This window comes from Phoenix dactylifera, chromosome 5, assembly GCF_051530095.1.
Source record: "Phoenix dactylifera cultivar Ajwa chromosome 5, Ajwa_hap1_PhDact_Kaust_v1.1, whole genome shotgun sequence".
NCBI classification, from domain to species: domain Eukaryota; kingdom Viridiplantae; phylum Streptophyta; class Magnoliopsida; order Arecales; family Arecaceae; genus Phoenix; species Phoenix dactylifera.
The window spans coordinates 8,923,426-8,949,330 of record NC_143194.1 but is presented as its reverse complement, the minus strand read 5'-3'; the positions used below and the strand labels follow the sequence as shown (position 1 = coordinate 8,949,330).

Below are 25,905 nucleotides of genomic sequence, written 5' to 3'. Positions count from 1 at the left end.
TGGTGGAATAGACTTATACCACAGAATTGGGCTTATCCCTATTCCCCCAATTACCATTTTGCTCTTATCCACTCTATTAACACAAAAAATTGGGAAGACAATTTCATCTGTTATGTTAGAATCCCTGCACTTATTCCCTGCACTTACTCCTCCAACCAGATTCCAAAGCACACCTATTCCAACGAATAGGTCTATCCCTTCACATTCCAAAATTTACCCCACAACCAAATGCTGCTCAAGAAGATTCTGAATTCACGATCGAGCCTCTACCAGAATATAGCTGCAACATCCACATTCAGAACATCATCAATAAATGTTAATGACTAGTTTTCACGTGCTAACTTGGGCAAATGTATGATTTAGAAAAATCAAAGCAACATTAAAAAAAAAAAAGGTTCACCAAAAAGCTCAACTGACTTAAGTTAGGCCTACATATACAGATGCAGCTGAAGATGCAGCTGAAATAACCAGGAAACATCCTCGCAACAGCCGACGGAGTAAAATTGTAGTGAAAATCAGGTGCTATACTCATACCTCTTTCCCAAGGAAGAACACTACATGCCAAGGTAGCAGGTTTTGCTGTGAAAAACAAGATCTTTCCAAAATAATCCAAGCAGAGAAAATCAGTCAGCCTTGGTTTTAGGTCTCAAGAACCCACAGCAAAACCTTTTCGTTTGTTGTTTATGGTCATCTCTCCGTCCATAGAGATAATCCCTCAAAAGGACTCTAGCTTTTTTATCTACAGCTTTACTTCGGCTGTTCTCATGCTCTTCTTTAAGTTTCAGAAAGATATACTCAATTTTTTGCAGTTCCAACTCCAGTCTTCCAATCTTTTCTGATCCTCTCCATGCTCGTTCTGAGATTTGCCTTCTTCCCATGTTCCCCAGTTCTTCATGTTCAACAGCTATATCATCAGAAGGAACAGAATAGCCTTTGGCCTTCTTTGTCAGCTTGCAAGTGATATCAATCAGCCCCAACAGAGCTCCCTCAGCCTCTTTCAGTTGTGCTCTGATTGTATCATATTTGAAACTCATAGATCGCTTCCCTTTTTGAGAGCTTTCTATCTTCCCCTTCAACTCCTCCACACTTGTCTGAAGGACTGACAGCTTTTGGGCATCAGAAGCCAGCCTTTCAAGAACCCTCGTGCTCCATTCCTGCTGCGATTCCGACACTCTCTTGGTTATCTCTAGCTTGTCAATGCTCAACTCTTTCCCAGCCACTAGTTCAGAAGAAGGGTATTCACTCTTTTCTTCCTCTACAACCCATATATCATGCTGCATAGCTACTGGTGATGCTTTCCATGTCCCATTGTTGCAGTCCCTTTCAGCAGTTTCCCATAACTGCAGCATTTGATCATCAATTTCAGCAGCCATGATTCTTCTCAGACCATATGAGCCAACACCATTCCCATGTCGTGAAGAACTTGCAACCTGATCAAGCTGAATATCCTTCACTTTCTGCGCATACTTCTCCTTGGAAAACTCAGAATCATCTATGTCCTCATCCTTGTTCAGTCGTCTGATGAAATCCTCTTGTACCTCCCCTTGGACTGCAGGGGCCTTTAACTCAATTTTTTTCCTTGCAGCCTCCAGGTTAGAACTGGAAGCAAACTTTTCCTGTTGTAAAAGACGCCCTATAGTCGCCTGTTTAAGCGCCTCAACTTTGGTAATAATCAACTTCAGCAACTCTAAGACTCCAGCAGGCACCACAGCAGCACAGCCCTCACCTGGTTGACTGATCTCATCATGCTGATGAGACATCAAAGTCATATCCTGAAAAGAAACATACTGAATGTGTTAAAAAAGAAAGCCTCAGTTGTCTTATGTCCATTCAATGTGACTATTCAGTGTCTGACCCAGTCAGCCACATTTCATGACTTTAGTTTGGGGGAGAAATTAAGATGAAAATTTTCAATTTTCAACGAACGCAGAGAAAAATCCGCTGTTAGTATGAGATCACTTAAGAATCAAATTTATATTTGTAGATAACTCAAGCATGTTTATGTATATAGCAGAATTTGACCGTCATTTTGATGTTTGATGCGGAGTAGTCAATTTGTCACAGGGAGTCCATTCATCCCCAAGGCAACATTTTTAAAATGATACAAAAAAAAGTTGATACTAAAGGATACACAGAGACAAAACATTAGATAAAACTTTGATGATTATCACCATTGATAGAGAAATAGTTACCTGTTCTCTGTGAGCCTTTGGTGCATGAAGATTTGACAGTGAAAGGATGTGTTCTTCTAGAGAGGTGACACTGTCCAATAGAGACATTAAAAGGGTATACGCATCCAAATCAGACTTTAATCCTCTATTTTCTCCCTCCAGGTCAGCAAGTTTTTTCTTCAGCTCACCAGCATATGCATTTCTTAAAGTGATCTCCTTGCTTAGCATCTCTTTTTGCACGAAGGCACTAATCTCAAGACTCTCACCTTCTACTATCAGCTCAAATAGCTTTTCTTCATATAGTGCTGTGTTAACTGCAGATATCAGAGTGTCACTTAATAATGCCGCAAATTCTCCTTCACAATGCTTGATTTGATCTATTTCTTTTTGCATTTCAGAAGTCAGATGCTCCTCCCTTCTTATGAGAACTTCAGCCTCTTTATGCAATCTAACTATTTCCCCTTGCATCATCTCATTTTCTTCAGTAAGGCATGCAATCTCCGTCTCCCTCAAGACCTTAGCTTCTGACAAAAACGAAATCTGTTTCTCTAGCTTTTCTTTTACCACCTTAGCCACATCGATATCCAGCTGAAGAGTCTCAAGAACTGTACATAATTCTTTATTCTTTTCTTCCGTGGACAGAATTTTCTGATTTGCTTGTGAAAACTCCCCATCTTTTTGTGCCAACAGATTGTTCATCGATTCAATTTGAAGATTCAATTCTTCACAAAGATTTGTGGCTGTGTTTAGGTCAAACTCTAAACTCAGTAAACGACTTCTCAACTCTTCCAAATAAATGATGGATTTTTTAAGATGCATGTTCTCTGCTTGTAACACTCCTGCTTTTTGATTCAGTTCCTTGATCTCATAATCAAGGTCATTTTTGGCCAAATGAAGACATTCCAGATCATCACTCAACAACTTCAACTCCAACATCCTCTCAGCATTGAGACTCCTGAAGAACAAATAGAGGTGCTCCAGTGTCATAGCCTCTATAAGAACAACACCATGTTCATCTACCAGTTCATTGTGCTTCCCCCTCATGCTGTCAAGTTCCTTCAGTAGAGACTGATTTTCTTCAACAAGCTTGCAAATTACATTTTGTGACATCTGGTGTGATTCTTGCAGAACTGAGAGCCGTCCATAAAGAATATCCATCTCATTTTTCAATACTTCCTTGCTTTGGTTGCTTGCCATCAAGGCTTGCCTCAGTTCTTCATTCATCTCCAAGAGTTTGTGCTTCTTGTTTTGCAACGTTAATAATTCTGTTGTTCTGACTTGAAGTCCCTGCTCAATGACACATTTTTCCCATCTGATATCAACCAAATCTGTTCCTATTTGCTTTAGAAGGGTGACAAGAACTGATAACTCAATACCGAGATGCTGGTTTTCATCCTCAGCATCTGAAATACAATTTAGCAGTCTTTTAATGTCATCCATAATATTCTGCAACAAAACTTCGCTACTAATTCCATCAACAAACTCAACGTCGTTGGTTCTATAAAGTGTCCTCACCACCTGATAAATCCCTTCCTTCAGCTTCTCATTATGCTCTGACAGCAACATCATCTCTCCTTTCTGAACAAAAGTTTCTTGCTCAAGTTGTGAAACTAGCTTCTCTGCAGACCAAGATGCCTCTAGATGCTTTTGACATTCTTTGGAGAGAACCATGTTTCCTTCTTTCATATCACATATACTTCTTTTCAAGATGAGAATGTCAAGTAAAGCATTCATATTTTCTATCTTTTCTTGTTCCAGCTCCTTGTCCACAAGAAATCTTTCTTCCTGCAGGTAATGGATCCGGTTTTCTAAATTGACCAGCGGACTCCTGTATGACTGGATAGAAGTTTCATGTTCTTGTTTCTCTAGATTCAAGAGGTCTTGCAAATCCTTGACTTGAGTGAGTGTAATATCTTTATCCCTGACCAAACTTGAGTACTTGTCTTCCAGATCTGCATACCTATGCTCCAGATACTCCAGACTCTCTGTAACACTTTTCACCTGGCACTCAAACTTGGGAATCAGGATTTATTTAGTAAGTTTCTTTTTATAAAAAGGGGTTAAAAAGGATGATAACAAATATAAGACAACAGAAACTAAAATCATTAAATCCAAAAAGTTAATACTTTGAAGAAGATTTTAAGAAACTACAGAATTATTCATGATTTCATAAGAAGTAATTACTCAAGAAATTTAAACAAAGCAACCTAAATCTAGAGCAAGAAAGAGATCTTGAAACATTTACCTGGTTGGCAAAAGAAAGTTTTTCAGCAAGAAGACTAGAATTCTGATCATTGAGACACTGGCAGGATTCTTCAGAGTCCTTCAACTTTATTCTGAGACATTTGAGCTCAGCATTCACATCAGATAAGGAGTTCTTCAAGAATGTATTTTTCTCTGAAATCTTCTCCACGTCCTTAGCATGTTCTTCTACCTGAGAAACAAGCAGAGCTTTTTCAGCAATAAATGTGGAAATCTCACTACTACGAGATTCCTGTGAAGCTTCTAGTGTTGTGATCTTCTGTCTTAACACCTCTAACTCAACATTTGCATCTGAAAGAGAATCTTCTAAGAATACATTCTTTTCCAAAAGTTGCTCTGTGTCTTTCAGCTTCTCCAAAATAAACTCCTTTTCAACCTCATGTTTCTTGCAGATCTCTCTCAGCTCTGTGTTTCCATTCTCCAACTCCTTTACCAATTCCTGAAGGGACTCCACATTAACACTGACAACCTTCATTTGCTCCGTAAGAAGTTGGTTCCTCTGCTCCAAATCAGTTCTATATTCTTTGAGATGGAAAAGTTCTTGCTGAAGAGCTTTCTTTTCTTCTACATGGAGATCCACTTCATGATCAAGTGCCCCCTTTGCTTCGTTCAAGAAAATGATTTCATCTTGCAGATCATTTACCTTAAGTGCAGAAGAGAGATTTTGTTCATTTAGGCTATAATTTTCTTCTTTAAGTTTGCATATCAATTCCTGAAGAGACTCTGCATTAACAGTGATGGCTTTTATTTGCTCCACAAGTCCTTGGTTCTTCTGCACTAGACCATTTCTATCTTCTTCTAGGTGGCAAAGTTCTTGCCGAAGAACTTTCTTTTCTTCTACATGGCCATCCACTTCATGATCCAGTGTCCCTTTTGTTTCATTCAAGAAAATGATTTCGTCTTGCAGATCTTTAATCTCAGCTGCAGAAGAGAGATTCTGTTTATGTAGGATGTCATTTTCTTCCTTAAGCTTGTGCATTTCCTCCTGTAAACCCACATTACTCTGTTCCGTCTCCTTCAACTTCTCGATCCCCTTTTGGATCTCCAAGCCCAAAAGCTTCACCATATCTTGGGATTGGGAGTGCAGATTCTCCATGGACCAAAGAGCCATCTCAAGCATCTTCTTTGATTCCTTCAAAGTAATGATTTCATCTTGAAGATCTTTTATCTTAACTGCAGAAGAAAGATTTTGTTCATTTAGGATGTCATTCTCCTCCTTAAGCTTGTGTACTTCTTCCTTCAAACATACATTGCTACATTCCATGCCCTTCAACTTCTCAATCCCCTTTTGAATCTCCAAGCCCAAAATCTTCACCTCTTCCTGAGCCTGGAAATGCAGTTTCTCCATGGATTTCAGGGCCATTTCAGCCTTCACACTGCCCTTGTGTGCATCTTCTAAGGAAATTATAACTTTTTCCAACTCTTCTTGCTTTTGGATAAGTTCTTGTTGTTGCATCTTTGCTTTCTGTTCTAACATGTTCAGGTCCAGCTGCAGAGATTGACTAAGTTCCTCGGCACTCCTTTGCTTCGCAGCTTCCCTTATCATCTCATCACTGAGCTTTTTGAATTCATTCCGTGAGTTGGAGATTTCAGATTCCAGACTTGATATTCTTTCAAGAGACAACTGATATTGAAGAAAAGTAGCATCCTTCTCAGAGCCAAATTTAGAGAGACTGACCTTTAAGCTTTGGATTTCATTTTGAGCTTTCTTAGCACATTCAGATTCTGATATTATCTGATTTTTCAGATTTTGGATCTCTGTTGATAACCGCGATATTTCTTCATGCAGATGCTTCGTCTCATCACTTGAATCCTCTTTCTCCTGGACTTCTTGTTTTTTAAAATCTCTTGAGCCACTATGTGATTTATGCTTATAACCTTCACCACCCTCTTCTTCATGGAAGATCAGGCCTTTTCTTACTCTTCCTTCAGATAAATTCATATGGACCACCCCTTCCCCAGTTGCAAACATCTCACTCAACTGCTTCAAACCTTTTTTGCACGGTAATGCATCACTTTCTTCAGAGTAAGCCCCATTCCTGTTGATGGCATGAAAATGTGATGATACACCCAGTGCATCCTTCTGTAAGTCATCTGGGTCAAATAATGCTCGAATAGGTGTAGGAATTTCAGGTGTGTGAGAGCCCACCTCAGTGGCAAAGGAACCACAGGGTGACTCATCAGGCAACACTAATGGAACTTGACTGGGGAATGCTTCTGCCATTGTTCTGTGAGCCTGGCAGAGAGCCCCTATTGCATGATCATATCTTTCAGCTAAAGCACGATATGCTCGGTAGAATTCCTCCACCAATTTCATAAGCTCAGGCCGTTTTTTATAGTACATCTCTGCTCTCCTTGCAAAAGAATCGGCATCTTCTTCTATGAGTTTGATCATTGCCTTGACCTTCATGTCCATATCTGTGCAGGCAAGCAAATGTTTTCAGTGAAATGATATTCATACAGCTAACCAACAAAAAGTGAAGTTTTTTACTGCACATTAATGATGGCATAAATTGACTTTTTATGATATTAAAAAATTATTAAGTAAATAAAGATGACAGAAACTAAAGTCAAACGTTTAATTGATTAGAATCATGTCAGTATTAACAACTGTCCTTAGATGCACCCTTCTTTGCAATTAAGCTGTCCTGGTGGATTCCTCTCCATGACTCGGTAAAGGTGACTCCTGATCCTTGCAAAAAATGATGGCATGGTTTACGTGCTAGCAGGATTCACCTAGGGTACTAAATCATTTCTTTTATTGACAACTCTAAACCTGCACTCCCTCAAGAATAAGGTGTCTAACTGTCAGTTCACCTCGATGAGCGGAATGCAGTTCAACATTCAGTAAAATCATTTGGAGTGTTTCATATATATGCAGAAAAGGAGAAAGAGACAAGAAATTCCAACTAGGAGACAAATCATGTATTGCAAATTCAAAAAAGAGCATATAAGAAAGAAACTTCTGTCTAGGGTATCACATCATAACATGGATACTTGGCATTCTATTTTTTTTTCTTTTTGATTTTTTGATAGATCTGCTTCCCCATACCTGCACCCACTAAAGCGTCCGGTAACTTAGGTACAAGAATGTCGTGGTAAGTTGTGATGGGAAGGACAAGTGTTTGTAGTTGCAAAGGATGAAAAAAAAAGAAGTAAATAGAGGAAACCATATAAGACTTATATGAAAGTTACATTAGGCAAACCGGCCATGCATGTTCAATATAAATACATCTTTCCCTTCAACTTTTTTTTTCGAGAATTATTCATGTTTCTAGACTTCATTAATCCTAACTTTTCAAAGTAGCATATTGAGCATAGGAACATTTCAGTAGGAATCACTACTAGAGTTTTGGTGCAAACTAGTTCATTTTAAAAGATTTGAAAGCAAATGCCAGAATACCAAATGGTTATCTTTATTTCATTATCTCTTATGCATATCACTATCACAAAGGAAATAAGTTTTCAAATTTGAATTTCCATGATGCATGAAGTAGATATAATCTGCATATAAAACAGCAAGGTTCAAACCCGACCAAGTTTCCATTCAGAATTTCCTCCAAGAACTTGGTTATAAACCTATCAAACAGCTAAAAATTATGGCTATTTCAGTAAGTCATATGGATTAGTTAATATTTACAAAGACAATATTGCAAATATGCACATGCATTTTTGCACAGCAGTTAAACAACATGCAGATGAATCGTTTGTAGCATGGTTCTTTTAACTCTCAATACTAGCTTGGTTACATGACATCATAGAATCATTCTTGTGTTAGGTCCCAAGATTTGAAAACTTGGTTTTAGTTTCAGTTTTGGTTACACTTGGTGACTTTTCGTTTCTACAGCTTCTAGGTCCAAACATCTCAAAGTTTTGGTCAAAAAGGTTAAAAAAAAAAAAAGTAGAAACATAAAGAAATCCAGGAACATATATAGGAGGCAGACTAGGATTGGTTGACCACATTTCAAATCAGATCTGCTGAGGAGAAATCAGCAAACACGGGTGCAATACCGATGATCCAAGCCATTGAAATACATATATGCCACAAAATCTTGCTGTATTTTACTATTTTGTTATTTGGATCATTGCATGCATGCTCTCCTTGTTTTGACTGAAAGTATGATACCATAATAAAATTTAAGTTAAATTTGCAAGCTATGAAATTGCAAAAAAGGTACACATCAATCCAAAGTTTCATATTATTCAATTGTTTGATAAAAATATAACTATCAATAAATAAGTATGTGAGTCAAAAAATAAATCTACAAAGATAAAACTGCACTATAAATATGAATTTGATATGGCAAATAATATCACAAGCAAACGAATAGTTTGATGTTTTTATTCTACCATGCCAATCAAATCCTTTGACCTTCTCATGCCAATTTTGCTTGATGGTGTCCTCACTCGAGGAATTAAGGAAATTATTATACTTCTTATGTTTTCTAGAAAGTCGAATATTGGGATCTTCTTTCTCTAATCTAAACTAATCCATCAAAAGGAAACTTAAGAAGGAAGAAGCTCTCACAATGTAAATAGTTGGTTGATATTTCAAGGAGCATGGATTCTCCTTACCAGCTATAGCCCGCATTAGCTGGTTCAATGGTTCACTTGGTAGGGATTCAAGTTTGTAATTCAAAATTCACTACTTACCTGATTCAATTGGGGTAGGATTAGAAAATTCATTCCTTGATATTAGAATATCCATATTCTTACCAGAATAAGTGGTTGTTGGTATCAACTCCATTGCAAAATTTGAATAAGACTAATAATAGAAACAAGAAAATGTCAGAGCACTTTGATCAATAACACATATATAATAAGGTTTAAAATCTACACCCTACCCAATTTTATGTTTGATACACACACACACACAGAGTTTACTTCTTTACTTTAAGTTGAGGGAGTCTAGGCACCTTTCACCACTTGCCCACAGGCCACATTTCCCTATCTTCACCTTATTTCCCAGCAGCCCAATGTCCTGATCCCAATTTGAGAAATTGAAATCTGACTCTTCTGGATCTCCTCACCTAGTAAGACTAAAATGGACTTTGTTTCCCAATTATTATCTGCCCAAGTAAATTTTATCTCCCCATTGCTCGCATTTCAATGTATCAGATCGTGTATTGATACAAAGCATACTGATTTGCAAAATGCATATGAGTTCAATGATTAAGGTAACCCTGGTTATAACCATTTCATGAAAATTTGTAGTTGTCGAAGAGTATCTAATATACAAAAAAAAACGTTATTTTGAGAATAAGACCGTAATTTCTAGGAGTAATTCATACAGACAAGAAATACGAGTATGTGAATCAAGACCTCTTCTTTTCACTTAGAAGAAATACAAGATATCAGGTTCATAGCTGGACCCCTCAAACATGACAATAATGAAGAAGGGATATAAATACCTGTAAGATTTTCCTGAAGCCATCGGGAATTCTTTGGGCTGATATGACTGTCCCACCACCATGAGTACAGCCGTCTTGGTTCAGCATGTAGCAGGGCTGCCATGAATCCAAGCAGATAAACCAATACTATCTGTTCTGATCTTGTGAGAGTTCAATCCTTGCACCAATTAAACCTAAGTGATAGATCCAGAAACACCAAGATCCAAGTTAGGATCAAGGCCCCCTGAGCCACATAATTCAACATATCAACAGTAATTCGATGATTTGTATTCCCCACTCCGATGAATATAGGTCTACCTAGGCAGTTGCATCGATATAAACATGTCAGAGATAGTGATCATAGTATAGGTTCATAAATTCCAGAACTAAATTATAGCTTCTAAAAAGAGAGTAAATAATATATTATTCACAAATTCAAAAACAAATAACAAATTGAATCATTGCTTAAGAAAGTCTGTAGTCATCTATTAAGCATTGGTTACATCCAAAGACACCAGGAAAACCATTCAAAACACCGATGCAGAGGGGAAAATATAGTAACATCAACAAAAATCCAAATCTATCATCTAAAATATGACATATGGCTTTTCTGTCACTGGGTTTCAATCAAAGCATAGTGGGGGAAGAAACACGATATCAGACAGAGATGGAACTTACCAGGAAAAGAAATTGTCTGGGGGATTGAATAAAGACAATACAAAGCGATGCTCAGAAAAACGCTCCACAATTTGTATACGTAAATCTTATGAAGATTGAGGACTAGGACTTTGAATGCAGAACATTATGAAACAATAGAAAATCTAAATACCCACAAAGCTTAAGCTTTAAAACAACTAAGAAAAACACGATCACAACAGCAGGTAGGGAAGGAGATCAATCTTGTGGAAGAATCCCACACAATGGAAAGGGAAAGAGAAACAATGTGGGGCTTTTGCACTGATCCTCATGAACGACAGAAATCCTAACTTCCGATCAGACCCAAAACTCAAACGAATCAAACACCAAGAAGAACTAAAAGGAAAAATTCGAATCCTTTTACAACCGGGTACCGATCTAAACGGGAAAAAAATCGAATCTTTGAAAGAAGTAAGATATATTAAGCAGCGATTTGATTACCGAAACTTGAGAACCGAATCCAACGAAGTAAAAGATCGTCAACAACGATAAACCCGAAGATCGCAAGAAAATCATAAACAACTACGTTTCTCATCAGAACATAAAAAACAAAAACAAAAAAAAAAATCTTTGGGAGGAAGATACTCTAAAAATCCGATCTTCGGGGGAGAAACCATACCACGCAAAAAAAGCAGCTTCGAACGAGCAATCCCCAGCTGCCCTTCTCATCCAATCTCACCCCATTTTCGCTCCAAATGCTCTCTCTCTCTCTCACGTTCGTTCCTAACTCTCTGTTCTTCAGAGGTGGGGAAAGCAAAGGCTGCAAACAAGAAAAGGCGAGATAGGCGACAAAAATAAGGAAAAGATAAGTCTTTGGGAGTGATTAAAAGGCACAAGATTTGGTGGAGATTTAGTGCGATTTGGAACTAAATTTGGAGAGATAAACTTGTTATTGAGATGCATGCATTTATGGGCCGTGTGGAATTCTTCTTTCCATTGTGTTTTACTGTGGGTGCTTCTCTGTCTTTCTTTTTTTCTTTTTTTTTTCTTTTTTTTTTTGCCTCTCTCTCCCTTGGCGGGAGGTGTCAAAATGGCTGAAAATTGGAGTTTGATTTGTTAAACATGGCCTTCGTACTTGTTTTCTGCGTAGGTTTTGTGCTTTGGGTGGCTGCGGGAAAGGACCATGGCTTGGACCAGATTTACAAAGTAGTCCCTAGACATGGCTTGGTGGGTTGTTGGCGACTAGTAGAAAACAGTTCTAACCTTGATGTATCTCCACTTATGTGGTCCATATGGCAACACAATCAATGTGGGAGAGCACCGATCCTGACCTGTCCAAAAAAATTGTTCAATCACAAACACAAATTGCACACAATGTGTACCTCATAGTTTAATCATTTAGTGTTCGTGTTAGAAATAACATCTTCTAGAAGAAGATTTGTACCTACGCTCCGGTGGTCCTACCAGCGATCAGATGAGCGATTGGTGATAGGCAGTCAATCAATGTTCTTCGAGATGCTTGGGTGACCGATCAGCCGCTAGAGAGGATGCCGACAATGGTGGACTCAGCGAGACTGTCTGTGTAAAGTCAGTGAACTGATTAGTCCAGGCGAGTGTAGGTGGAACAAGGCGATGATTCGGGAGGTATTTAGGAAGCAGTTGGTTGAGAGGATACTAACCATTCCGATTCCAGGCGAGGAGTCGAGAGATAGGTTGTTGTGAGCTCCGACGGAGAGGGCGAGGGTGAGCGCTGGAGACCTGTAGGCGCTGATGGGCAGAAAGGCTACTCGACAGTTTAAGGATAGGTGGATTTCGAGGAGGCGGGTGCACCCCCGAGTGGCTCTGTTTATATGAAAGGTGGCTTGGGGATGTCTATCGACCCGAAGTGTGTTGGCTAGTAGGAAAGTCAGGGTTTCTCCGATGTGCGAGGAGTGCACGGACCGAGAGGAGACTATCAGCCATGTGTGGTTTGGATGTCCTCGAGCTGTGCAGGCCTGGCAACAGGCGCCCTTTTCCTTACCGCGGGATGTGGAGTCGGCTTCTGGACCACTTAAGGCAATTGGCAAGCTCATCAGGCACCATGGAGAGAGGCATCATATATGTTTATATGGCATACCACATCTGGCTGGACTGGAATGCCCGCATCTTTGAGGATAGGAGGACCCCTCCGAGGGTTGTGGTAGACAGGGCCATTCGTCAGGCGACTGAGATCATCGCCACTGCTCGGACATCTCCTTCGGAGTTTGCTGGGAACATTAGGGTTCCCACTTCACTGCCACAATGCCCCGAGTGATTTTTGTCTCTTGGGAACCCCCACCCTCTGGCCACCTCAAGATGAATTTTGACAATAGTGCCTTGGTTGGAGGAGATAGAGGAGGGACTGAATTTGTGATCCGGGATCACAATTTTAGACTAGTCGCGGCAGGCGGGCGACACACTTGTGATATGACGACTATGGGAGCCGAGCTCAGGGCTGCATGGGAGAGAGTCATCTATGCGAGGAGGATCCTAGGGGCAGACTGCCTCATCCTGGAGGAAAACTCTACTATGGTGACCGAGTGGATTCGTGATTTCAAGTGCCAGAGAGACGACTACCCTATACTCAAGGACATCCAGAGGTTGGTAGCGAACAAGGCTGCAGACTAGGTCGCCTCCTTCGCTCCTCACCATTCAGGGGAGGTTCTATGAACTGAGCTCGATTCTGTTCCTTTTCCTTCATGTCGTCTTCTTTCTTTTGATGCTGAGGATAGTATTCACGCTAGGCTGACATGAACTACCATTGTACTAAAAGAAAAAAAAAAGTGTATTAAACTTTTCCACGCACAATTCAAAGGGATTCTAGATTATTATTTTTTTATGCATAAAAAAATCCATGTATGACCGCCACATAGATCCATGCAAATATTTGCATATAAAATTTATCTACCATAAACTAGTATTAATGTAATATTTTCCTCCAACAATAAAAGTTAGTTCCATATAATAAATGATAGTACTTTGCTAAATAATATAAGTAGCATGTAGCTCATGAAACACTCTAGTAACTTTTTGAATCTAAAATCCTCTAGCATATGCTAACAAGCTTTGGGATCCATGCCGGTATATCTCATGACCAACACTGTGGTACCGAAGACTACTATGTTAAGGATCGAGCGACTTCTTTGTAGGGGTCACACGTTAGAGGCTATGGGGTGCAACTGGTGGCCTGGGAGCAGGTCTGCCTTCCCACCAATGAGGGTACTCTGGGGATGCTGTCCCTCTTAAAGAGGCACGAGGCTTTCATTGCTCGGCACACAGTTCGATTCATGTTAGAGCCACACAGGCTCTGGAGTCAGGTAATGGCAACCATATATGGTCGAGGGGGCTCAAAGGTGGCACGGAGGGGTCGTCGAGTCTCCTTCATGTGGCGCGAGATCGGGAGGTACTTGCTGACGTAGAGATCGGGAGGTACTTGCTGACTGCGTCGACAAACACCAGGTGGCTGATAGACGATGGACGGAGCATCGATGTGACTGGTGATCCGTGGGTGGATACCCTTCCCCTAAGGCGCTGGCCGACCATGATTGATACTGAGGCAGTGGAGGGGCTGCGGGTGTGCGACCTTCTAGCACCAGGAGGGGCAGAGTGGAATGAGGCTAGGCTACGACAGTTGTTTGGGCTACAACTAGCTGAGAGGATCCGGTCCCTTTCGATACCAGAATGTGCGGGGCCAGATATCAGGATTTGGGATACCTTGTACAGGGCCAGTATTAGATTGGGAGACCTCTCCTGTGTTATCCAGCAAGAGCATGAGCCGGGGCTGGACTATACTTGGATATGGAGGTCTGGATTTCACCCGAGGGCAGCACTCTTCTTATGGAAGATGATGTGGGACCGCCTTCCGACGAGAACAATGCTGAGTAGGTGTAGCTGGGGGATCCCCGCAGAGTGCGGGACATGTAGTATTGAGGAGTCGGTGAACCATGTGCTATTCCAGTGTACATGGGCGAGGTCGACATGGCAGTGGATAGGGATCCCGCAGGAGGCTTGGAGTGAGAGGCTACAATTTCTACAGGTGATACAATAGTGGTTGGCTAATTTGCGGACATGTCAGGAGGCCATCAGAGCGACTTGCACAGCGTATCAGATCTGGCTGGAAAGGAATACTCGTACTTTCGGCGAGCGTAGGGTATCACCGAGGTTTGTTGCGGAGTTCGCTCGAGTACAAGCGATGGAGATCAGGCCCACCCTCTCTTCAGATAGACCTTTGACAGCTCGGGATACCTGGAGTTCCCTCTCTGCTCAGACAGCTCCTGATATGGTGTTTTTCACCTGAGAGCCCCCACCTCTGAGCTTCCTCAAGGTCAACTTCGACGGGTCGGTGCTGGATGGAGGTATGCGGGATGGTGCGGGCTTTGTTATACGGAGCCTACATTTCAGGATGGTGGCAGCGGGTGGCTGCCAGTTGTTTGACACGTCGGTTCCGGAGGCAGAGTTGCGAGCTGCCTAAGAGGTCTTCAACATGCGCGGCAGGTTTTGCAGGCTAGTTCAATCATTCTAGAGAGTGATTCAGCCATGGTTATCGGGTGGATTCGGAGGGGGCCTAAGGGTGAGAGCACGGAATACCCCCTGATCCGGGACATAGAGATGATGATGAAGGATGGGGTGGCCTTCCAGGCCAAGTATGTATTTAAAAAAATCAATGGGGCAGCCGACTGGGTGGTTGCCTACACGGCCTACTACTTAGGGTACACCCTCTAGTCGGGGAAGGGGAGCTGCTACAGGCACTCCGCGAGCTAGTGTTTTTTAATTTTATTGGGTGTATTCATACGCGCATTGTATGAAAAAGCCGCCAAAGCAAAAAAAATAAAATAAAATGCCAACGAGCTACTTTAACCTAGTAATCCATGAATTTAAGGTGAAAGCATCATTAGATTCAATTAAAAGTTAACTAAAATTACGAAGGCAATATATCGAATGTTTAGGTTAATAGAAACTCGGATGTGAAAAGTGATATAAAGATAGTCACTTGAGAATTCACTTAGAGTGCATTTGATTGTGGGATAAATTTTGAAGGGACAAGTAATACTCATTTGAGTAATATTGAAGGAATATGATTTATTTCATCGGATAAGAATCTTTTAACATTTGGCTAGAGGGATAAGTATAAGAGATAGATTTCACAATAATTTGAACTTTATCATAGATTGATCTTCCACTTTTTGTGTGTTCAAAGTGTGGTTGGGATAAAGAAGAAATTGTAGGAGATAACTTTCTTTTTTTCTGAAATGCTATCTTGACATAGTTTTGTTATTCAGAATACTATATATATATATATATATATATATATAAAGATTTTCTAAGTAAAAGGAACAATTGTCAAAAGAAAAATTTTTATATTGTTCTGACAAGTAACTTATTCTGTCAAAAAAAAATTCAATTTTTGAATTTTTTTTCAAACCTAACATACTACTTACTAGAATATGTTAAATTATCAATAATATTCAATGCAAGTATTGAACAAATAAAGATATATCATATGCTCATGTATCATATTTTCTAGAAAACTTTTTCTTATCTCAAATAGATTTTTTATTATATAGTATCCCCACTACTAATCCGTGTATGATATTTCTAATTATGTCTTATGGTGCTAGAATTTCTTGTATATCTTTGCAAACAGTGATCATAATTTCTCTCAATCCCATCTGATCTCGGCTTTAGTAGTTTGGGAATTCACTACCATTAATTTATAATAAATTTTAATTAATAATTAATTTTCATTCAATTTTATTTCAAATTTAGAATTCAGTTAAATTGCTCTACCACTATTTACACATGTGCATGTTAAGGAAAACATGATTTTCACATTAAAAATCTCTCTCCTAAATTCAAAAATCATGTAGCTGAGTGGTACTTTTGTAGTAAAAGTCAAAAGCAAGGACACTCTTGCATCCGCGCTCAGTACCACAATAACCGTTTAGTAATTTACGGGAAGTGTGTGGGTTTTTTGAGTGCTCAGCGAGACGAATCGTGTGGTGGACTTTTAAAAGCGGACGGTGCCGCCGTCCGCACGGCCCAAACATTCGTACAACCAAAACCTCACGTGCCCAAGATTGGGTGTGAGTCCTACACAATGAAGATCCTTATAAATCAAGAAAAATTTTGCCCACACTGCATGCACCGCACAGCCATGCACATAATCAATAGCAGCCGCTGATTTCTGTAAACTTTATTCATCAAGCACGTATCTTGATGCACTACTATAAAAACTAATGCCTGTAATTTGTTGTATGCATGACCCCGTACTAGTACATATAGTATAGACAATAATTTTTTATATAAATTGCTCTTGTTCTCCTCTCCTTCCACCAATAGCAGGCTTCCATGGAGAGAGCTAATTATTTCAAAGGGTTTATGCACACTATATATTGTGTATAAGCTTGACAGCCGCCTTTATCCAAGATTTTCTATTGTAGAAGAGGTAATTTTTTGATTGGATATAAGAGGTAATTTGACTATCCTACAATTGAGTTGACTGCTTCCTAGTGTTTGTTTATTTTTGAGAGGTCAAACATGTTAAGCTAACCAAAGAAATAAGTCAGCTGTGACAAATGGATGAGCACCCGCATGCGCCGGTTAAGAGAGGATGAGATATTTTATTGTGTCGGTTTGAATATCTTTGAATATCTTACACAACGTATAAAATTCTTGGAACTATATGGATTATACATAAATGTATATCTCATCATGACGAAAACAGCCCTTTACCTAATTCTAGTTATATTTATGGACTCTATTAATTTGAATGGTATTGTGTTCACCTAATTGGTACTTATATTTAAAGGTTCCATTAATTTGATCCTGGACATCACAATTGTTGGCTCAACTTTTTCAAAATTCTCTCTCTCTCTCTCTCTCTCTCTCTCTCTCTCTCTCTCTGTGTATGCATGTCTTTGGGGAAAAAAAGCTACCGAACTTTGGTTCTTCTTTTCATAGTTTTCCTTCAATTGTTTGTTGGAGGGTCGCGGGAGTCAGCATCTAAAATACAAACTTTATATAAACTATTTTTGGACTATATCCAAGATAGAACGATCTGTAACTCCATGCCATCAAAACTTTCACTTTTTTGGGATGGAGCCTGCTATTTATATTTTACCTATATAAGAATGCACAATTCTAGAGAAGCAGACATGGATTACGAAGTTTTACTGTATGATAAAGGGAATGTGCGTTCAATGATTCCATTGAGTTGATAATTATAACTAGATACTTAGGTGAATTGGTGAGGATAATGAATTAGAAATTATTCTAGCTAGTTGGCTTACTTATTGAAAATAAAAATTTCATAGAACTGTAGGAATTTTGAGTACAATTCATTGCTCTCTTTGTAATTAATTCTTTTACTCTACTTAGGGTTGGAAACTATTTAAAAAAAATACTCTAAAATCACTAATATCACATAAAATAAAAAATTTAGATGTTATGAATAATCATAAATTACATAACGCAAGAAAAATCGGAGACAGTCATGGAATGAGGCATGTACGAATGTTGCCTTAAGAATAAAATCCGCCTCCTTATGCAAGTATCCAATGAAGCCATCCCCATGGTATAACAAACCTAACTCACCTGAAGCCTCTTATCACGAGCATGATTACATGGAGGTTTGATCCAAATGACTTTAATTGCCCAAAACTAGAGTGTAGAGAGGGCAGCAAAGACAGGTAAAATTAAGAAGAAAAAATAACCAGTGAGAAAAATAACAGAGCTCTCAAAAAGGCTTGATTTGTGTTGTCTAAGCTATGTCCAAGACCTTGATCTGTGGCCTTTATATACACTTGGTTTAGATAAACCTTGGAGAGACCTATAATGGTCCCAACAATTATCTTAATAAAGGCCTTAATGGCCTACCATGGTGCCTTATAAATGCCATTTATGTTATAGTGTGCCGGTCAGTCCAAATTCAAATTCAAATTTAAATGGACAAAAGCATATGTTCCCATCACAAATGCCATGACATGTCTGTACACTCTGTCATGCGTCGCCTCACCACATGCACATGCATAGAATGGCCAGCCGAGCCGAGTTGAGTAAATACAAGTCTACTTATATTTAAAGATTCAATATGAGATTTTTAAATAGAGGCTTAAAAAAGGTATAAATTTCAAAATTACTAAAATCATAAATAAGAAATTCCATGTAACTTTTACAATGGGTGAGATTCACTGGTCTTTAATCCCACTTAGTGCTGATTGTATCCATTTGAAGAAGGCATAGTAGATTAGGCCTGGAACTAGATCTTTATATGAGATTATAACATATCACACACTGTACGGATCGATAGAATCCTAATATGTTGAGCGCAAATTAAACCTTGATTTTTCTTGAGAATTCACTAGAGTTAGCCCAAACTCTTAATCACGACTTTTACAATGATTCTTACACAAGTGATCTCTCCAAGAGTATTAGTGACCTAAGATCTTATAGATTTCTTGCTTTGGACTTATTAAGAGTATAATCAACCTTTCATTTATTTTTATCACTAGTATGAGTACTCATCATAAGGATGAGAAAAGGTAGCCTTCTAAAGTTGTACTCTGGCTTGATCACTCAATCCGCTTTGTTTTTACTACATTAAATCTTTTTTGCAAAATTTTCAGTCAGAGGTTGGATATCCATGGTAGTGAACATGGTGGGCTTAAGCCTTATTCCTTTCGGTGACTCTAGAACTTCACTCCTAGATAAACTCTTTGTTAAGCGATTTATCAACTTTTTCTATGAATTGACATATCCAAGAAATTTATATTATTTTTCTATAGTCTTGTGTATTTATTTATAAAATTGAATATGCCAGTTCATCTTTTCATTGGTGCTCTTTTGATCTTCAATTCAATTACAACCTTATTGTCAGAAAAGGATTGATATGGTTGGAAATGCTTTTGGCTCAAAAGGAAGCTCTAATACAACAAGATTATGGTTAGTAGAAGTAGATGATATTGAATCAGGGAAACTCAAAAGGTGTCTTACTGCTATATAGGATGTAATGGGATGATAATAAGGCTTCCCCTTATAGGTTCTCAAGTACAATAGTACTGATTAACATTAAGTTGACCATATTCATTAGGGTTTGATTTTTCTGTTCTGTTATACTATTGGATTGATGGGAATAAAGAGGAGTGATCTCATGAATGATCCCATATTCTTGACAAAATAGGGTCATTTCATTTAAGGCATACTCACTACCTTGATTAGATCTAAGTCTTTTAAGGATCCTCTCAATTTGGGTTTTGGCTCTAAGAATTTTGAATCTGTATAGAACTTTGTCGTCGGATTTGATTAGGTATGTATAATAGTACTTGGAGGATTCTCAATAAACATGACAATTTAATGATTACCTTGCGAGTTGATGACTTAGTAAAGTTGCATACATCACTATGAGCTTAGATCAAGAAGATTAGAACTTCTATGCATATTTTTAAAAAGTTTTCGGTTATTCTTGGCCCCTAAATAAAATTCACATTTGAATTTTTTATCTAGATGTATCTTGGGAATGGGATTAAATTTATCATGTGATGGATTCAATCAAAGTTCATATAACCAAGTTTGCCTTGCCACATAGTAGAGGATTCAAGATTAAGGATAAAATAAGGATCTTTATTCACATTTTGGAAAAGTATTCTTAGCTTGAACAAGCTCTCAAATATAAAATCTTTCCCTATAAACTTGTTATTATGAGTGATAATAAGCTTATTAGATTCTAATACAATTATAACTCTTAGATATCAGAGGAGATCCATTGATCAAGTTTCTCATAACGTTGTTTTGTACAACACTTCACAAATAGGGTTTTTTCCAAAGTCATCTTTAGGTCCACCCATTCTTTTCCTAGCACTTGCGTTGTTGAGTCATTTTTAAGCATCACCCTCCTCAATATTGTTGAACCTACAAGGTTGATTTTGATGAAGCAAAATAGTTGAGTTAAAAGTTAATTAATCCATTTGCTTTGAGTTTAAGTGATAAAATTTCAGAAAGCAAAGAAAAAAAAGCCTTCAACCACTCTCAAAAGAAGATCATCCATCTAAAGCTCCACTTCAAGAAGAAAACTCCAAAAAACCATGAAAATATTTCTTAGAAGCTCACATACAAGCACAAAGAATTCATCCTGAGCTACTTCAAGAGATGACCCTAAGCCTGCAATGAGTCGATCCTAAGCCTGCAATGAGTCAACCCTAGCACACTGTCGCTGTCTGCAGCATCTTCACAAGTTGACTCCAACAGACAGTCGATCCTAGAACAGTTTCAGAGAACAGACAGTAAGCCAAAAAATTCATCATATTGATGAGTCGACTTATGAACTACTCGAGCTAACTCTTGCTTAGAATAAGTCAAGCCCAGACAAAGACGAGTTGACCCCAGAATGGCCACAGAGAAAAGATAGAAAGCAGCGAAAGACAGTCCGTTGAAGAGTCAACCTTTGAAATTAATGAGTCGACTTTTAAAAATCTCGAGTCAACTCTTGAATTGAGAGAGCCAAGTCCACAAGTTCCATAGATGAAAGACAGAGTGTAGCAGAAGTAGAAGCAAGCTCGAGCCGACTCCTAAAGATCACCAGTCGGCTCCTGAAAATCTCGACTCGACCCTAGAAATATGCAAGTCGACTTCTCTATGCCTGACAACTGCAATGCTAGTTTTTTACAAGTCTAAACGGTTGTTTTCTCCTCTCAATAGCTCGATTAACTAACGGCTACAAAAGTATTTCAACCATCTCCAAAGAGTATAAATACAAAGAAATACCAAAACAAAAAAGATCTCAAGCACCATAAAGACAAATCCACTAAGAGCCAGAAATAGAGAGTAAAAAAGAGAGCTTCAAAGAAGATATTATTTTAAGAGCTTTCATTATGAGATAAAAGATTACATCTTCAATGTTAGAAATTGATGAAGTACCTTCAAGAGCAATTAAGTCAACCAATAGAGTGTAGCTCCATTTATTATTTTTGCATTTACTGTTTAGGAGCTATTTTTATTATAACAATATTTAATTCTTTCTATCTTTTGCGATAACAAGTTTCAGGGATTGAATTTGGGAAAAGATCTGTCTAAACCTGTAATTGGATTGTGTTGAGCTTGGGATAGGCTCAAAGTAGGTTTTAATTAATTAGCTTGGAAAATCAACTGGGTTGATTGGGAATCTTAAAAGAATCAGTGAAGATTTTGGTTGATTGACCTAGAAAAATTAACTAAGTTTGGTTGTGAACCCGAAAATAACTAGGATGTAATTTGGCATATAGATTATAGTAAAATTCTCAAGAGGTCTTGGGGACTAAATGTAGGTATAGGGTTGACACCAAAATGCTACAAATTCCTTGTGTTTGCCTTGTTGTTTTTCTTGCTTTACTTTCTTGCATATTTACAAAGTGGTTGTTTGCTAAGTTGAATATTTATCTGTTAAGCATTTAATTCTGGTCATTATTAGTTAAAGTCTTCGAAAAATCCAATTTACTCTCCTCCCCTCTTGGGCTGCATAGTTGGGCAACAAGTGGTTTCAAAGCTCTAATACTTAAGCCACTCATTGACTTAACTGTTGAGAGTTAAAGATCTATGACAGCCTCTATTCGTACCTCTCTGACTAAGAGACAATCCACAAACTGACCTCCTATGTTTGTTGGAACAAACTATACATTTCGAAAATACATGTGTATTTTATTCAAGCACTTAACTATGACATGTGGAATATCATAACAAATGATCCTCATACACCTACAAAGATTATTGATGGTGTATCTCTTCCTAAACTTGAAAGAGAATGGGATGGATTTGATAAAAAAATTGCTTAACTAAATGCTAAAGCCATGAATATTTTGTACTATTCTTTAGATGCTAATGAATTTAATAGAATATCTATTTTCTCTTCTACTAAAAATATCTGAGATAGGCTAGAAGTAACTCATGAAAGCACTAACCAGATTAAAGAATCTAAAATTAATATACTTGTTCATAATTATAAACTATTTAGAATGGAGTCTAGTGAGTCTATATCTGATATGCTTACTTGTTTAATGATCTTAAATGTTTTGGAAAATCATATACTAATAGTGATCTAGTGAGAGAGATTTTCAGGTCATTGTCGAGAACATAGAAAGCCAAGACCACTGCCATCCAAAAAGCAAAGAACCTCAAAGTTCTTCCTCTAGAAGAGCTGCTGGGTTTTCGCTGATGACATATGAACTATCCATGAAACAGAACCAGGAAGAGAAAGAATCAAACAGAAAAAAACCATCGCTCTTAAGTCAAATGCTCAAGAAAAAGATAAGAGCGAGGAATCTGACAACACAGAAGGGGATAAAGAAATGGCACTAATAACAAGAAGGTTCAGAAGATTTATAAGAAAAAAATGGCAAGAAAACAGACTTTTTGCTAACGGAGAGCTGAGCAAAGATCAAAAAATAGAGCAACTACTAATATGCTCTGAATACAAGAAATCTGGCCACTATAGAACAGACTACCCATTGTTGAAGAAAGCTCCAAAAAACCCAAAGAAGAAGGCAATGGTCGCTACATGAAGTGACAACGACGAATCGAGTATAGAAGAGTAAGAAACTCAAAAAGCTGTAAACTTATATCTTATTGTTCATAAGGATGAGGTAAGTTTTGAATCTTTGAATGATTTACATTTGATGAACTACAAGAAGCTTTTTATGATTTATTAGATAAATTTAGAAAACTCAGCCATAAGAACAGAGAACTCAAACTAAAAAATCAATTTCTCATGAATAAAAATGAAGATACATTAAAAGCTAAACAAATGTTGCTAGAAGAGAATCAAAAGTTAAGAGAAGTAAATAAGTTAAAACCAATTGTAGATAAATTTACTTTAAGTTCAAAAAAACTAAACATGAGAGCCATTTGCAAAACAATTGAGTTAAAAGTTGACTAATCCATTTGCTTTGAGTTTAAGTGATAAAATTTTAGAAAGCAAAGAAGAAAAAAGCCTTCAACCACTCTTAAAAAAAGATCATCCATCTAAAGCTCCACATCAAGAAGCAAACTCCAAAAGGCCATAAAAATATTTTTTGGAAACTCATATACAAGCACAGAAGATTTCATCCTAAGCTACCTCAAGAGTCGACCCTAAGTCTGCAATGAGTAAACCCCAGCACACTGTTGCTGGCTGCAGCATTTTCATGAGCTAACTCCAACAGGCTGCCACTCGACCCTAGAGCAGTCTCAGAGGATAAACAAAATGCCAAAAAATTTATCATGTTGACGAGTTGACCAATGAACTACTCAAGCTGACTCTTGTTTAGCATGAGTCGAGCCAAGACAAAGATAAGTCGACCCTAGAATGACTATAGAGAAAAGATAGAGAGCCAAAAAAATTACTGTATTGGCAAGTGGACCCATGGAATCATGAGTCCACTCTAGTTTTACTAGAGTCGACCTTAGAAATAGTCGAGTCGACCCCAGAAGGGCCATAGTGAAAAGACAAAAAGCAGCAAAAGACAGTTCGTTGAAGAGTCGACCGCTAAAATCAATGATTTGACTTCTAAAAAACATGAATCAACCCCTAAACTGAGAGAGCCAACTCCATAAGTGCCACAAACAAAAGACAGAGCACCGCAGAAGTAAAAGTAAGCCTGAACCAACTTCTGAAGATTATGGGTCGACTTCTAGAAATCTCAAGTCGACCCTAGAAATCTACGAGATGACCCCTCTGCGCCTGACAACTGCAACGATTAGTTTTTCTACAAGTCTAAATGATTGTTTTTTCCTCTCAATGGCTTTATTAACTATCTAACAGCTAGAAAAGTGTTCCAACCATCTCCAAAGAGTATAAATATAAGAAAAGACCAAAGAAAAGATAAGAGCTCAAGCACCACAAAGATAAATCCACCAAGAGCCAGAAATAGAGAGCAAAAGAGAGAGCTTCAAAGAAGATATCATTTTAAGAGCTTTCATTGTGGGATGGAAGATTACATTTTTAACATCAGGAAGGTGGTGAAACGCCTTTAAAGATGCATTGGATTGATTGTCGAAGGATCTTCTTACGGAGTACAAATCTAATATTTATACTAAGATAAAATAATAGCTCACTCTAATAGTAGCCATCCACATCTGAGTCCCACTCTTGGGGGTTCTGATAGCTGATATTATCTTTATTAGGCATAGCGGCCTCTAGAGACTCGCATCTTAGTTTCTGAGAACGTGGGTCACATACGTACGACACTTGAATCTTGGGTAGCACGGAAGGGCGGTCTCTATGGTTGTGCACCCACTCTCCAATAATGCAGGTCCCATACGTATGGTGCTCAAATCTCGAATGGCATGGAAGTGTAGCCTCCAAGGATGCACACCTCGGTCTCCAAGGATGCACAACCCATCTATAAAGGAGATAGTGTGTGGGGGCGGCCGTGGAAGAGGAGTTGAGCATAAAGATAGCTATGAGAGCTTGAAAGCCTCTTCATGGGAGCCTCTCGCATAGAGATTGCCATGAGAGCTTGAGAGCCTCTTTTTGGGAGCTTCTTGCCGTCTATGCTTGGGAGCCTCTGGCCGTTCCTCCCTCTCCTTTTAGGAGTCCTTTGGCCTTGTTGATATAGAGGATGAAGCAAAAATTAAAGGATTGTTGTAACTTCCTTCCTTATCTAAATTCAACTATGCTATAATATTCTTCATTATTTGGATCTCGCCAAATATTCAAATTTTTTCAAATTTAATTTTTTTTAAAATGCTTGCCACGTATCAACCCGTGATGGATGAATTAGATTTCGACCACATCATGCATTACTCTCTGTTAAATGCAAAAAAATCTATCAGAAAGCACAATATTCTGCAAATCTACAGGAGAAGACTTCTGTCAATTCGTAAACCCACTTCTTAGGAAATCACCCCTGTGCCACTTATTTCCACATTCAACCATCCATCCGCAAGGTATCACAAGCTTACCTTGTAGAGAAATCAGAGAATAAAACAAGTGATTAATAGATAAATTTTCATAGTGGATCAAGGACAAAGCTAGTCATGGTACCCTGTCAGTGGCCATAGAACATGGATCCTTGGGACTACCACCACCATTCCCACATGAAGCAATTCTGGTCCCATGCTCCACAGCTGTTGATCGATGCTCACCGAATAACTGGCCATTGCATTATAGACTGATAAAGCAGCCTCAGCATTCTTTCCTACATTCAAGTAGGCTAGCAGAAGAGTAGAAGATTAGCCTCTGCAATTCATTTGTCCTGCTAAAATGACTTTCTTGTGTTTTATAGGAACAGAAATGTCTGAGCATGTGAGAGATCCAGTCTCCAAGAAAATTTTTGAAGCAGGAGTGACATCCTAGATAGAAGTTTCCTGCTATTAATCTATACATGCATTTGCGCCTCAATGCATAGCTAGCTGCTAAGATGGCAATCTGCAGAGATATGCTTAAGCTAGCTTTAAAAAGCTAGTAACCAAATCCAATTAAG

At 38.4% G+C, this 25,905-nt stretch overlaps 1 protein-coding gene across 7 annotated transcripts; it reads right to left on the bottom strand.

Moving 5' to 3' along the window:
- Nucleotides 1-310: 310 nt before the first annotated feature.
- Nucleotides 311-11,401, bottom strand: LOC103718097 (protein NETWORKED 1D-like). 7 transcript variants are annotated; one of them, XM_017845453.4, is made up of 5 exons: nt 11,139-11,401; nt 9,845-10,141; nt 4,417-6,851; nt 2,193-4,184; nt 311-1,772 (listed from the first exon to the last, which is right to left on the bottom strand). In XM_017845453.4, exons 2-5 carry the CDS (start codon nt 9,945-9,947, stop codon nt 624-626), a joined length of 5,679 nt encoding a protein of 1,892 aa, XP_017700942.3. In that variant the 5' UTR covers nt 9,948-10,141; nt 11,139-11,401; the 3' UTR covers nt 311-623. The 7 variants fall into 7 exon arrangements, with proteins under 7 accessions (XP_017700942.3, XP_089786779.1, XP_008804982.3 ...); XM_089930653.1 differs by having other exon boundaries at nt 9,845-10,017; XM_008806760.5 differs by having other exon boundaries at nt 2,193-4,172; nt 11,139-11,297.
- Nucleotides 11,402-25,905: the final 14,504 nt, after the last annotated feature.